Raw genomic sequence first — 12,779 nt, 5'->3', positions numbered from 1 at the left:
TGAGTGCACAAGGTTGTTCTCATGCGAAAAAAATTTGGTGTACTAATCTTTTTTTTGCATAGTTCCAGTAATTGTACATGCTGTTTCGATAGATATTGGCACTTTGCAGTCTACGAGCTAAATAAGCTACAGCACATTTATACACAAGAAACTGTCCACGAAGATAACTATATTTTGCCATTGTGTAGGACATTACTAAAGAAATATAGCAACTCCACAAAATTTAATCAGATTTGAAATCTACATAGAAAACTTAATGGTAGTGTTTTCAAATCTTTAGTGCATATAATAATAAAAAAGTTTATTGTGTAGCATCTCCCCCTGAGGGACGTCGTTTTGGGTAAGTCGAATAATCGAGCAAGTCCCAGGATATCATGTCTGATAAATCAGTGGGTGGGTAGCTTAGTCCACTGGCCATTTTATCTGCCTATTGTCAGGTAACCGTGTGCTGCGATTCTAGTTGGCTGATGACAGCAATATGTAAATAGCATTATGTGTATTGAAGGAAGCAGTCCAATTATGGCAGTGTACCCTGTCCATATTTGTTTTTCCTTTCTGTGTAATGAGAAGAGTGTTTGGTATTTGACTCAATATTCAAAGCGTGTATTCTAAGGATACTTGTACATTTGATATTTTGCTGTTCTATGCACCCCCGGCTGTTTGCAGTGAAGTGAACGTGCACCTCTCATTTTCTCTTTTGACAGCCCTGTGGGTTACAGAGGCGGAGGTAGCAGCCGGCAAGCTTCCCCCAGTGAGGACAAGGGTGACAAGCTGTCCAAGGCACCTTTGGAGGCCCTGGTCATGGGTCCTGGTGGTGGAGGGCCACAGCTGGAGCCACACTTTGAGCACCATCCAATGGACCCATTGGGCCCGTTCGACTATCCACCGCACGGACTGCTGCCTACCTCCATGGAGTCACCAGGAATGCTTGATTACGCATCACAGGTATGCATACTTGTAAACTCTGCCAAATTCTTCGTCAAGATTACAAATTTAGGCACATCCTACAGTTTTACTAATTTTGTATCAGATTTTGTGAAAAAACTGCTCGCGTAAAGTTCAGAAGTGTGCTGTTGGATCTGGAGGACAATCCCAATTGCTGTCCCCCAGATATGGGACTTTACCGTTGGGTGCGGGAGTTGGCCGAGGTTGAGGAGGACTTTGAGATGAAAACTGGAGGTTTATTTACATTATTTACAGTGAGAGTACAAAGAAATTAACAGTCATAAAAGTCATTACGGGCCGGCAGCAACTCGGACGCAGCGGCCCGTGGCATGAAGCTCGACAGAGATGAATGAAGGAATGCCCTCTTGCTGCTCCCGGTCTGTGTCTTTTAAGGGGGGAGGAGGGGATCAGAATTAACTTTTTTGTTTCTTGACAGAAAGGGCTGAAATTTGGCACACACGCTGCACATTGCAATAAAGAGACAAATCTAAAATTTCATTAGGATATCTTAATTAGTTTTTGTTTTATAAGAATTTATAAGTTCCTTGCTTGTGGAAAGCCTGGCACAGTAACGAAATGTGATAGGGAGCTGGGAATACTTTGCATGTTTGCCCAGATGTCTAATCTACATCAAGACAGTGTTCGATTTTTTTTTTTTAGTGCGCTAATAATTTTTTGCTCAACATAACATGCACATGACTGTGCTTCACTGCATGGAGCCATGTAGTAATTGTGAAATAATTAAATAATGGAAAGATAAAGAAACATTTCAAGACTGTCTTTACGTACAGCACAGCTTGTGGATCACAGCAAAACAAACTGGGCCAAAATCGGTCCAGCCATTGTTGTGCTACGCTTTCCACGAGCGAGGTGATTGACAAAAAAAATGCAATTGAGAAAACTGGCTGCAAAGTTTTAAAAGCACTGCAAATTTATTAAAAAGCACCAGGGCTATAGTATTTTGAATCATTGCTGTCGGGCATCTTCTTACACCTTTGCCTCATTGTTTGGTGGGCTTTGGATGCCTTCTTCAGGCGTTCTTTATCCTTTTCTTGCGCCGTCTGGAGTAGTGCATGACCACCATTTTCACTGCCAGACCGAGCCTGGTATCGCAGTGTACACCCACAGAACGCTGTTGGCATCTTGGGCACAGTTTTAGCGATCAAAGCGTTCATCGCGGAAACAGGCATAATAATGAACTCACAGTCACAAGGGGCCGAAATTTGTTCTTGGCATTGCTGCTTCCGCTCAGTCGCGGACACTGCGCGAAGGGAGTCGCAACGCTGCATGCCTGCACTTCTGCAGTCACCGCTGACACAAAACGCGGCTCGAGGCGGGTCTGAATCGTGTGACGATTCGTCTGGTGAGCCTTGAGTCACCATACAGTATGTAGCTCGTCGACGGTTGGGGCTCACTCGCAGGCTGCGTGTCCCTGTCGCACGATGCATCGGAAACGCACACAGTCTCTGCCGGCGATGGAGACCTTCGACCCGCGTCGCCTCCAACAACGCGATCTCGATTGCGGACTCGCGCGGCCGTACGCACAGGTGCGAGAGCCTCCGTTGGCACGTCTTCCGGTGACTTGGTTATCAGTGTCGATGTCACCGGGCGATTGTCGGCTTCGCTGCTGGAATCTCACGGTGCAAGATAACGCGGCACGTTATCCGCGTGTTCAGTCGGGTTCTCCCGCTGGCCACCGTCTTTTTCTCGCCGTAGGAGGCTTGTGCTTCCGTTTTCCGAAGGCATGCTTCATTTAAAAGTTGTTTTCAAATGAGCGACGATCCATCACTGACCTGGGAGATTTCATAAATCCGAATTCTGCGAGTGTCAAACGAAGAAAGACGCCGGCGTGGTTTTCAAAGCAGACAACTGCGGTCCGCTGTGGTTACCAGCTTGCCCGCTGCTGCAGCAGCAACCAATGGCGAGACGCCTTTCAATACGGCAACCAATCGGAGGCCCGCTTTCATCGCAGGGCCCGTGTGACCGCCTCTAGAAGACCCGCACGTCTTTTGTGTTTGTGTGTTTGTTACAAGATGGCGACGACCGAAGAATTCAGAAACGGAATGGCGAAACATCGAGCTTTCGAACGATACCAAGATGGCGGCGTTCGGTGGCGGGAAAGACGAGTTAGGCCTCCGTGAACCGCGGTGATATTACGCGATTTAAAGCTGTTTTCTCACCCTACGCACTGATAAATTAATTTTTTTCGGGCACTTTTAGTGCGTTTTCAGTCAAACCATTTTGATACAATGTAGATTAGGCATTGCAGATACCGAAACGCGTCGTTGCCAAAAATCGATCTTTTTTGTGATTTTCGCGATCTGATCCCCGCGTCCCCCCTTAAGCCCTTCGGTGTCTTGAAGTCACGTCACGTTCGGCCAATCAGCGAGCCCGCTCAGGTGCCGTCATTTTCGGCCAATGGTAGGCGCCCGTGCGATTGTGTCACACCCGGCACCAAGGGTCGCTCCTTGGGCCCCAATTGTCCGAGGGCTTACATCTCTCTGCGGTATTGCCTTCCCGGCTTGCAAGCGGCGTCACAATAGGCGTATGGGGGCGTTTCAGTGCTGCAAAGCAGCTTTGCTCTGTACCCACGTTACCTGGAACCGTGCCAGGCTCCCGCTACACTTTCGGGAAGAGTCAAGCAGTAAATACCTCCACCTGCGGCGCACGAGGTGGGGGACGCCCACTCGTTTGCATGTGCCGCGCTTCGGGAACGGGGTAGATGTGCTTCTGCGCTCCTTAAGAGGGGAGGAGGGGATCAGAATTAACTTTTTTGTTTCTTGACAGAAAGGGCTGAAATTTGGCACACACACTGCACATTGCAATAAAGAGACAATTCTAAAATTTCATTAGGATATCTTAATTAGTTTTTGTTTTATAAGAATTTATAAGTTCCTTGCTTGTGGAAAGCCTGGCACAGTAACGAAGCATGATAGGGAGCTGGGAATACTTTGCATGTTTGCCCAGATGTCTAATCTACATCAAGACAGTGTTCGATCTTTTTTTTTTAATGTGCTAATAATTTTTTGCTCAAGATAACATGCACATGACTGTGCTTCACTGCATGGAGCCATGTAGTAATTGTGAAATAATTAAATAATGGAAAGATAAAGAAACATTTCAAGACTGTCTTTAAGTGCAGCACAGCTTGTGGATCACCGCAAAACAAACTAGACCAAAATCGGTCCAGCCATTGTTGTGCTACGCTTTCCACGAGCGAGGTGATTGACAAAAAAAAATGCAATCGAGAAAACTGGCTGCAAAGTTTTAAAAGCACTGCAAATTTATTAAAAAGCCCGAGGGCTGTAATATAATCATTGCTATCAGGCATCTTCTTACACCTTTGCCTCTTTATTTGGTGGGCTTTGGATGCCTTCTTCTGGCGTTCTTTTTTCTTGCGCCATTTGGAGTAGTGCATGACCACCATTTTCACTGCCAGGCCGAGCCTGGTATCGCAGTGTACACCCACAGAACGCTGTTGGCATCTTGGGCACAGAGTTTTAGCGATCAGAGTTCATCACGGAAACAGGCATAATAATGAACTCACAGTCACAAGGGGCCGAAATTTGTTTTTGGCATTGCTGCTTCCGCTCAGTCGCGGACACTGCGCGAAGGGAGTCGCGAACGCTGCATGCCTGCGCTTCTGCAGTCACCGCTGACGCAAAACGCGGCTCGAGGTGCGTCTAAATCGTGCGACGATTCGTCTGGTGAGCCTTGAGTCACCATACAGTATGTAGCTCGTCGACGGTTGGGGCTCACTTGCAGGCTGCGTGTCCCTGTCGCACGATGCATCGGAAACGCACACCGTCTCTGCCGGCGATGGACACCTTCGACCCGCGTCGCCTCCAACAACGCGATCTCGGTTGCTGACTCGCGTGGCCGTACGCACAGGTGCGAGAGCCTCCGTTGGCACGTCTTCCGGTGGCTTGGTTATCAGTATCGATGTCACAGGGCGATTGTCGGCTTCGCTGCTGGAATAGCACGGTGCAAGATAACGCGGCACGTTATCCGCGTGTTCAGTCGGGTTCTCCGCTTCTCCCGCTGGCCGCCGTCTTTTTCTCGCCGTAGGAGGCTTGCGCTTCCGTTTGCGGAAGGCATGCTTCATTTAAAAGTTCTTTTCGAACGAGCGACGATCCATCACGGACCTGGGAGCTTTCATAAATCCGAATTCTGCGAGTGTCAAACGAAGAAAGACGCCGGCGTGGTTTTCAAAGCAGACAACTGCCGTCCGCTGTGGTTGCCAGCTTGCCCGCTGCTGCAGCAGCCACCAATGGCGAGACGCCTTTCAGTACGGCAACCAATCGGAGGCCCGCTTTCATCGCAGGGCCCGTGTGACCGCCTTAGCAGACCCGCGCTTCTTTTGTGTTTGTGTGTTTGTTACAAGATGGCGACGACCGAAGAATTCAGAAACGGAATGGCGAAACTTCGAGCTTTCGAACGATACCAAGATGGCGGCGTTCGGTGGCTGGAAAGACGAGTTAGGGCTCCGCGAACTGCGGTGATTTTACGCGATTTAAAGCTGTTTTCTCGCCCTACGCACTGATAAATTAATTTTTTTCGGGCACTTTTAGTGCGTTTTCAGTCAAACCATTTTGATACAATGTAGATTAGGCATTGCAGATACCGAAACGCGTCGTTGCCAAAAATCGATCTTTTTTGCGATTTTCGCGATCTGATCCCCGCGTCCCCCCTTAATTAGCTGTGGCGCGATTCGATGTGGTCTGGTGAACTCGAAGGGGGCTCAGGAAAAGGTCCCGTATCTAACAGTGCTAAGAAGTGTGCCACTGTCGGGGACAGGATTGCAATACACTAGAATCTTGATGGTACGAAACTTTTGGGACTGCACTATAAATTTGGGCGAACCAAAAAATGTATTATAAGGAGGGACGCTGCAATGAAATGGCTGACTTACTCAAAATTTCTGGTCTTCTAATGAATTTTCTTCCGCAATCCTATGACCTTCTTTTATCTCATAACAAAATATTTGGAAGAAATGTGCTGCAGAATTTGAGTCAGGGCGGTGTGACATGGATCAATCTGTCAACAGGAATGCAACTACCATGCTGGGGCCTTCTCATTGGCTTCTCCGGGAATTGTGCGGCAGCTAAATTGTTTTTATCACCTGCAGAGGTGCAAAAGGCAGTTTGCAACATTAGAAATTTAGCACGTAAGCGAATGAACTTGGGCTAGAATTTCCGATAAATTTGTATCATGCTAAAATTTGTATCAGGCGTGATCATATCGCTGAGATTATACTGTATAATGCATACAAATAGGGGCGCGGGGAAGAAATTGTGAATGCTCTGCAGTTCCTTCATTCTTGGCTCTTCTCTGGCCCCTGCATCAGTGACTACTGACACTACAGACACGCTGCTAATTCGGAAAGCGGCTTTGAGCGTGCAGAACATACGAATCAGTTCCCACTCGCATGTAACCGCGCAAGCACGAAACACATTCAGCACGGACCCTCAAACCACACAGCGATGAGTCTCGCACCACTGCCTTAGTGTGAGTGTTGGAGAGGTGGGGGGGATATCTCCGCTAAGTGCAGATGTCACATGCGGTGGTTTTGTCAAATTCAAACTAATGTAAAGATCTGTCCAAACGTGACGGCACCGAACCTCCGGTTCGTCATTCCGTGCTCAGTGCCACTCATTGAAAGGATCTCATCCATGCTCTCTTGTGGAACACGTCTATGACTGGGTGGCTCTTCATGTTCTTGAACCAGAGTGGTCACTTGGGCCGCTATCTTATACACGGTCGAAAAGCTGACGTTCGATTTCACCTCATGCGATTGGACTAGATTGGCCTAGGCCGCGATATCGGCGCAGCCTGGACAATCGCGCGAGGCGAAATCGAACGTCGGCTTTTCGAACGTGTACAAGATAGCGGCCCTGCACTTGCCAAGAACAAACAGCCACAGTTTACAGGAGCCATCCATCAATACGGAGCACCCTGCTCATTTTTCCTCTATCATGTACTTCCCTTTCTGATTCAATCTCTTATTTGACATCATGTGCTAAAACAGTGCTGTGTGAAATTTGTCAGCAGTAAATATTTCCGACGACATGAGAAGCGATCGCATCTCTGTTAGAAGCGCACTTTCAGGGTCGTGACACCGTGCAGTGTTGTTCGATATGTACGCATTGTACATCACCTGGATCTTCAAGGGGATTTTACAACTGTTTGATAGAGGCAGTAATTCTGAACATTCGATCTCGGATAGCTGGACAGCGCTATCTCCCATTGCCATGTGGCAGGGTGTATTATGGGTGCTGGCTTTGGTGCACTTCTGCATGCCCATACTATGTCGCAGAGCATTGCACATTCATCGCAGTGTGGGCATTTATAAGAATACAGCGTGTAAGGCGTGGTACAGACTAGAGTGTGGATGTAGTTTTTGTAGTTTCCATATTACGGCTTCCTTTGCTTACATTGACAATCATCGTTCACGGTCTCTGCACAATTTTTTTAATATGCCGTGGCTAAAACTGACACCTAGCAGCATCTTCAGGATTAAGTGACAGATGCAATTTTGTATTTGTGCACACCTAGTTGAACTCCGTCAATCGATCTACAAGCTGTTGGCTGGCATTGGCATGCTAGAAACATGAAAAATAATTACCTCGCAGAGAGTGAGGGAGTTTATGTGAGTTATCTTGTCTTTTCTTTACAGTTGTACCAGCAACACCAGCAGCAACAGCAACACCAGACACAGCACCAGCAGCAGCAACAGCAGCAGCAGCAGCAACATACCCAGAGAGGTCAACACGGAGGCCCCATGGCGTTAGTACCAGGTGCCCAGTACTCCTTAGGCCAAGGGCAGCAGCAAGGTGGTGCGCTAGGTGTCCCACCTCCTACGGCACCCACTCCTTCACCCTTCGCGCCCCCCTCCACACCGTACCTGCTCAACCAGGACCCCTACGGAGCACCACCCCATCCTCTGGGCATCGTCACAGGTTGGTGCATATTGACTTGACTACAGTGAGCGCTCATTAAGGTGAACTCTGTTAAGGGGGGACGCGGCAATTGAAGTGGTGAAATTTGCAACATTTTTTATTTTGATTTATTTTTTTCGCACTCCCCGGACCTTTATTTACCTCATAGTGAAATATTATAACGAAATACATGGTAGAAGTAAAGAAAACAGCACTTTCGTGAAGTGCTGTCATGAAAAATAGCGAAAAAAATCTGGCTTCGGAAGGCCCCATCGCACCGTGGATTGCCCGGCTATCCGTTGACGCAGTGTCGCCATCTTGGTAACATCGTAAAGAGGAGAGATCGGAGCTAAAGATAGCCGCAGCAACGCATTTCTCCACCGAAAAATAAAGCAGCGAGCGAAAAAAAGCAAACACGGCATTGAGATTGGGTGTAGCAGTCACGTGAGGCACAAGGTGCGCCCCTATTAGCTGTTGTAGATTTGATTTGCTGACGAACCTCTCTCGCGCGCATTTGCGCAGCAGCGAGCTGCGCGTTCTTGTCAACGTGATTGACGATCGTGGCAGCTTACACAGGTTTTCTGCAATAAGCCCCAAATGTTTGTTTGACATCATCTCATGTAATGTTGTCTCAACAAGAGACCTTTGAGGAAATAAATAAATAAATGGATGAAGTTCCGAATGGCCCACGTGTACGGAAGACCACGAAAGGCGTAGAAAAGAGGGAGAAAACTACTTGTAGAAGCGGATGCCGCCGAGCTTGTTGACAAGGCGCACGTCTGTGACTGGGAAAGCGTGCCCGCATGCGCTGCTAACGACGCGACCACAGAACACCTATGCGACCGCGAGTGACAGTGAAGGTGCGACGGCGAAGGCGTGACCGCGAGTGATGGTGACGTTACGTCCGCGTGGGATCGTGACATGCGGATGTCAAGGTATTCGCGAACTAATGTGTAATTAAGGGGGGACATGGCTTTGAAAATAAACTTCCTTATTTCTTCATGGATTTTGATGAAAATTGGCACAAATGTTTAGAATGCCTCCCTGATGCTTCCATAATAGTTTCAGAGCGATATCTTGATAACATTTTATTCAATTTTATTGAGCAGAATTTTTCTCCCTCTAACTTTCTGGAGAGCCTGGGGGTCTTGGTCTTGAAACGCGGGTCTTGAAATGACAAAAAATCGCTAGAAAGTCTATTTTCGGAAAAGTGCGTTTTCACTACGTTTATACATTCAAGAATCCCTCTGCGAAATCTAGAACCCAAGTTTAATCAGAAAATAATAAAAGAAAACACACTTATACGGGCCAGGGTGGCCGCGGAATTAGCAAAAAATTGCCAAAAATGTTCGAACTTCGCGCCGTCGTCATTTGCGAACGCGTTGGCCGGCGGGCGCCATTTTGAGCTTGTTTGGAAGCTGCTTTCTTTGTGCATATTTTGCGCCGGTTCAAAATGGCGTAGGTGAGGAGGAACCGACGCTATCGCATCATTTCTGAAGTATGCGCCCGTGCCGCTGATTGGCCAGAGCACGCATGCCCCCCCGCGCGCCTCGCTCCTATTGGTCTGGCGCCGTTTGAGTGCCGATTCTCGTGTGCCCGACAGGCTGGTCGCTCTCGTGCGCGCTGCGTGTTTGTCTCTGTGGTTTCATCGCGCCGCTGTGAACGTTCAGCCGCTCGCTTCTCGACAACGTTCGATAAAGTGTCTTTTTCGCTGCCCAAATGGCTGGAGAAGATCATTGTCTGAAGACTACTACGCGTCAAGCGTTCGGCAAAGCGCGAAGGCAGCCGTGAAATGCACGATAGAAGACGGGTAAGCCTGTCATGCACCCGGAGTTGCCGGCTGCTGGTCTGCCTGAAGATTCTGAGTTTCGAGCTGCAACCCAGTACGTCTAGCATCAACACTTCGTCCACCCACGCCTCGCGTGTTGGTGCAGACCGTTTAGATACTGTTTTCTTCACGACCGAAGAAAGAAGCAAGTGCGCAGCGATCGCCGATAAGGTGAAAGCGCGCCTGGCGTTGCAGTCTGCAATGGAGCTATAGTTTAAGCTGCTGGGTGTTGACACGAAAGAGGACGTCAGCGACAGCGAAACGGAACTTGCGATCGTGGATTTATCCGTGGTGCAAGACTTTTTTGGACTTATGCCGTGTCCCGTGTGCGGCAAGAAAACGCTGATGCTTTCGAAGGACCCCGCCAAGGAGTACAGGCTCTGTGCCAAGCTTGTGCTGGAGTGCTGCACGTGTGGCATGCGCGAAAGGATCGTCGGAGGCTTCACATGTCCAACAAGGATCATACAAACAGAAATGCTTTGATAAACAAGCTTGCAAAGAGGCACAAGCCAGCAACAGACTCTGCTACAGTCCTGGGCTTTTATAGGTATAGGTGTGACCTTTTGCTGAATGCACAATTGTGAGAGTGTGCAAGAGATACAAATTCTTTTTAAATTTGAATTCTGGGATTTTACGTCCCAAAACCATGATATGATTCTGGACCAATTTTGACCACTTGGGAAGCGCTACAACGCAAGCATTTCAGCTTCATTGAAATGTGGCGACCACCACTGGGATTTGATCCAAATTTTTTGTTGTAGCCATAAACTTTGTGGAAAGGACATATTTTGTTGTGGCCATGAACTCAGCACAACTTTATTTGCATAGGGATGCCATTTGTGTGCCTTCTGTTCAACAAGGAACTAAAATAGGAATGTGAAGCTCGTGGTGCTAGCTTTCTGGCATTGCTTTCAATGACTATGCATGATTTTGCAACCAATATCTCAGTGTTATTTTTGCAAAATGGCCATATATATGTCACGAACTTGTTGCTGAAAGACAGGGCTACATGGTGATGCAATTTATATTGCCATATTGTTAGACCATTAAAAGTTACAGTGAACTGAAAGTTCAAACTCGTTTTTCTCAGCTTCATTTTTTTGGACACCGCACACTGCCTTGGGGGATCTTCATATGTTCGTTCTAAGTACCATCAAAATGTTTGGTATAAGTACATTTGTGTCGAATGGATCTAGCCGGTGATGCTATTTATTTATTTCTAAAGTTGCCGGCTAAATTTTAATTGCCACTAAATACAAATGAAAATTAGCAAACATATTGAAATTATGTTTACACCTTTTTTTTTTTTGCATTATAATTGCATTGAGAACAATAACAATAGCATCACCGGCTAGAGCTACTCTCTGGCGTTCTGGCCGTATACTTTGTTTTTCCTTTTGACAAAGTTAAGCTTTTGAAAAGTCGCCTAAGAAATTGACTGAATTTCTGTATTAAAAACTTTGCATCATTTCTTGTAATGAAGATATACAAAATCTAATTAGATATTTGCAATCAGTAGAAAAAACTGAACAATACTGTTAAATATCATCCCGTTCACACTAAAATTAACAAAAATGGTTTTGGGACCCACGTCTCCCCTTAAGGGGGGACGCGGGTCTTGAAACGGCAAAAAATCACAAAAAAAGTCTGTTTTCGGAAAAGTGCATTTTCGCTACGTTTATACATTCAAGAATCCCTCCGCGAAATCTAGAAGCTAAATTTAATGGGAAAATAATAAAAATCGCGCTTAAAGGGGCCAGGGTGAACGCAAAATCAGCAAAATTTGGACAAAAATGTTCAAACTTCGCGCCGTCGCCATTTGCGAACGCGGTGGCCGATGGCCGCCATCTTGCGCTTGTTTTGAAGCTGTTGTCTTTGTGCGCATTTTGCGCCAGTTCAAAATGGGTTCGGTGAAGGGAAACCGACGCTATCGCGTCATTTCTGAAGGATGCGTCCGTGCCGCCGATTGGCCAAAGCGCGCACACCCCCGCGCGCGCTCGACCGCTCTCGCCTTTCGCTACGTTTGTTTATCTCTGGTTTCATCGCGCCGCTGTCTACATTTGTTCAGCCCCTTGCTTCGCGACGACGTTTGATAAGGTGCTGTTTTCGCTGCCCGGATGGCTGGAAAAGATCGTCGTCTCAAGGCTACTACGCGTCAAGCGGCTGTGGAATGCGTGACGGAAGGCGGCTAGGCCTGTCATACTCGCGGAGTTGCCGGTTGCTGGTCTGCCTGGACATTCTATCGGATCGAGTTCCGAGCTGCAAACCGGCACGTCTAGCGTCAACACTTCGTCCGCCCAGGCCACGCGTGTTGGCACAGATCGTGCAGGCACCGTTTCCTTCCCGATGATTGAAGAAAGTAGCGAGCGCGCAGTGAGCACCGGAAAACGTGCCTGTCATCGCAGTCTGCAATGGAACGAAAGTTCAAGCTAGTGGGTGTCGACAGGAGAGGACGTCAACGACAGCGGAACTGAATTTGCAATCGTGGATTTATCCGTCGTACGAGAGTTCCTTGGACTCGTGCTGTGTCCAGGGTGCGGCTAGAAAGTGGTGATGCTTTCAAGGACCCCGCCAATGAGTACGGGCTCTCAGCAATGTTCTGACAATGTTCTGTCGTCACAATGCTGCGAGAGCAAAGGGAGAGCCTGAACCTAGGCACCACTACAACTTGCCAGAACATGTGGCAGAAGCAATGCTGCCTGTATATACGCGGCTATCTGAAAAAACCCTGCTCCAAAGATACCAGCGAGGCAAGACACAATTCGAATGAGAGCCTTCACGCAGTGATTTGGAGTGTCTCAAAGGAACAGCATGCATCTCTCTTTGCCGTGCAAGCTGCTGTTGCGGAAGCTGTCCTACGCTTCAACACTGGGACACTGGCTTGCGTCCACTCTGCAGCAGCTACACATGAATATTCCTGGCACTGCATCTCAGCGAGCAAAGGAGAAAGACGGCCATCGAAGTTCCAACTCCCGCAAGTAGCCTCTTCGAGCGCAAGGAAGCTGGCCAAAAAGCGGCATAAAGATGGGATGCATCCAGATTATGCCCCTGGTGAATTTCCTTGAGAT

At 47.8% G+C, this 12,779-nt stretch overlaps 1 protein-coding gene across 4 annotated transcripts in view; it reads left to right on the top strand.

Moving 5' to 3' along the window:
- The window catches only part of pum (pumilio), a 119,931-nt gene that overhangs the window by 34,254 nt on the left and 72,898 nt on the right, over positions 1-12,779 (top strand). For all 4 annotated transcript variants that reach the window (XM_055073876.2, XM_055073875.2, XM_055073874.2 and 1 more), the window contains exons 7-8: positions 705-945; positions 7,622-7,904. In XM_055073876.2, coding sequence (XP_054929851.2) covers positions 705-945; positions 7,622-7,904 — 524 coding nt within the window. The remainder of the gene's footprint in view (positions 1-704; positions 946-7,621; positions 7,905-12,779) is intronic.

This window comes from Dermacentor andersoni, chromosome 4 (genome assembly GCF_023375885.2).
Source record: "Dermacentor andersoni chromosome 4, qqDerAnde1_hic_scaffold, whole genome shotgun sequence".
NCBI classification, from domain to species: Eukaryota; Metazoa; Arthropoda; class Arachnida; order Ixodida; family Ixodidae; genus Dermacentor; species Dermacentor andersoni.
The sequence above is the reverse complement of the archived record's forward strand: the minus strand, read 5'-3'. Positions and strand labels throughout refer to the sequence as shown.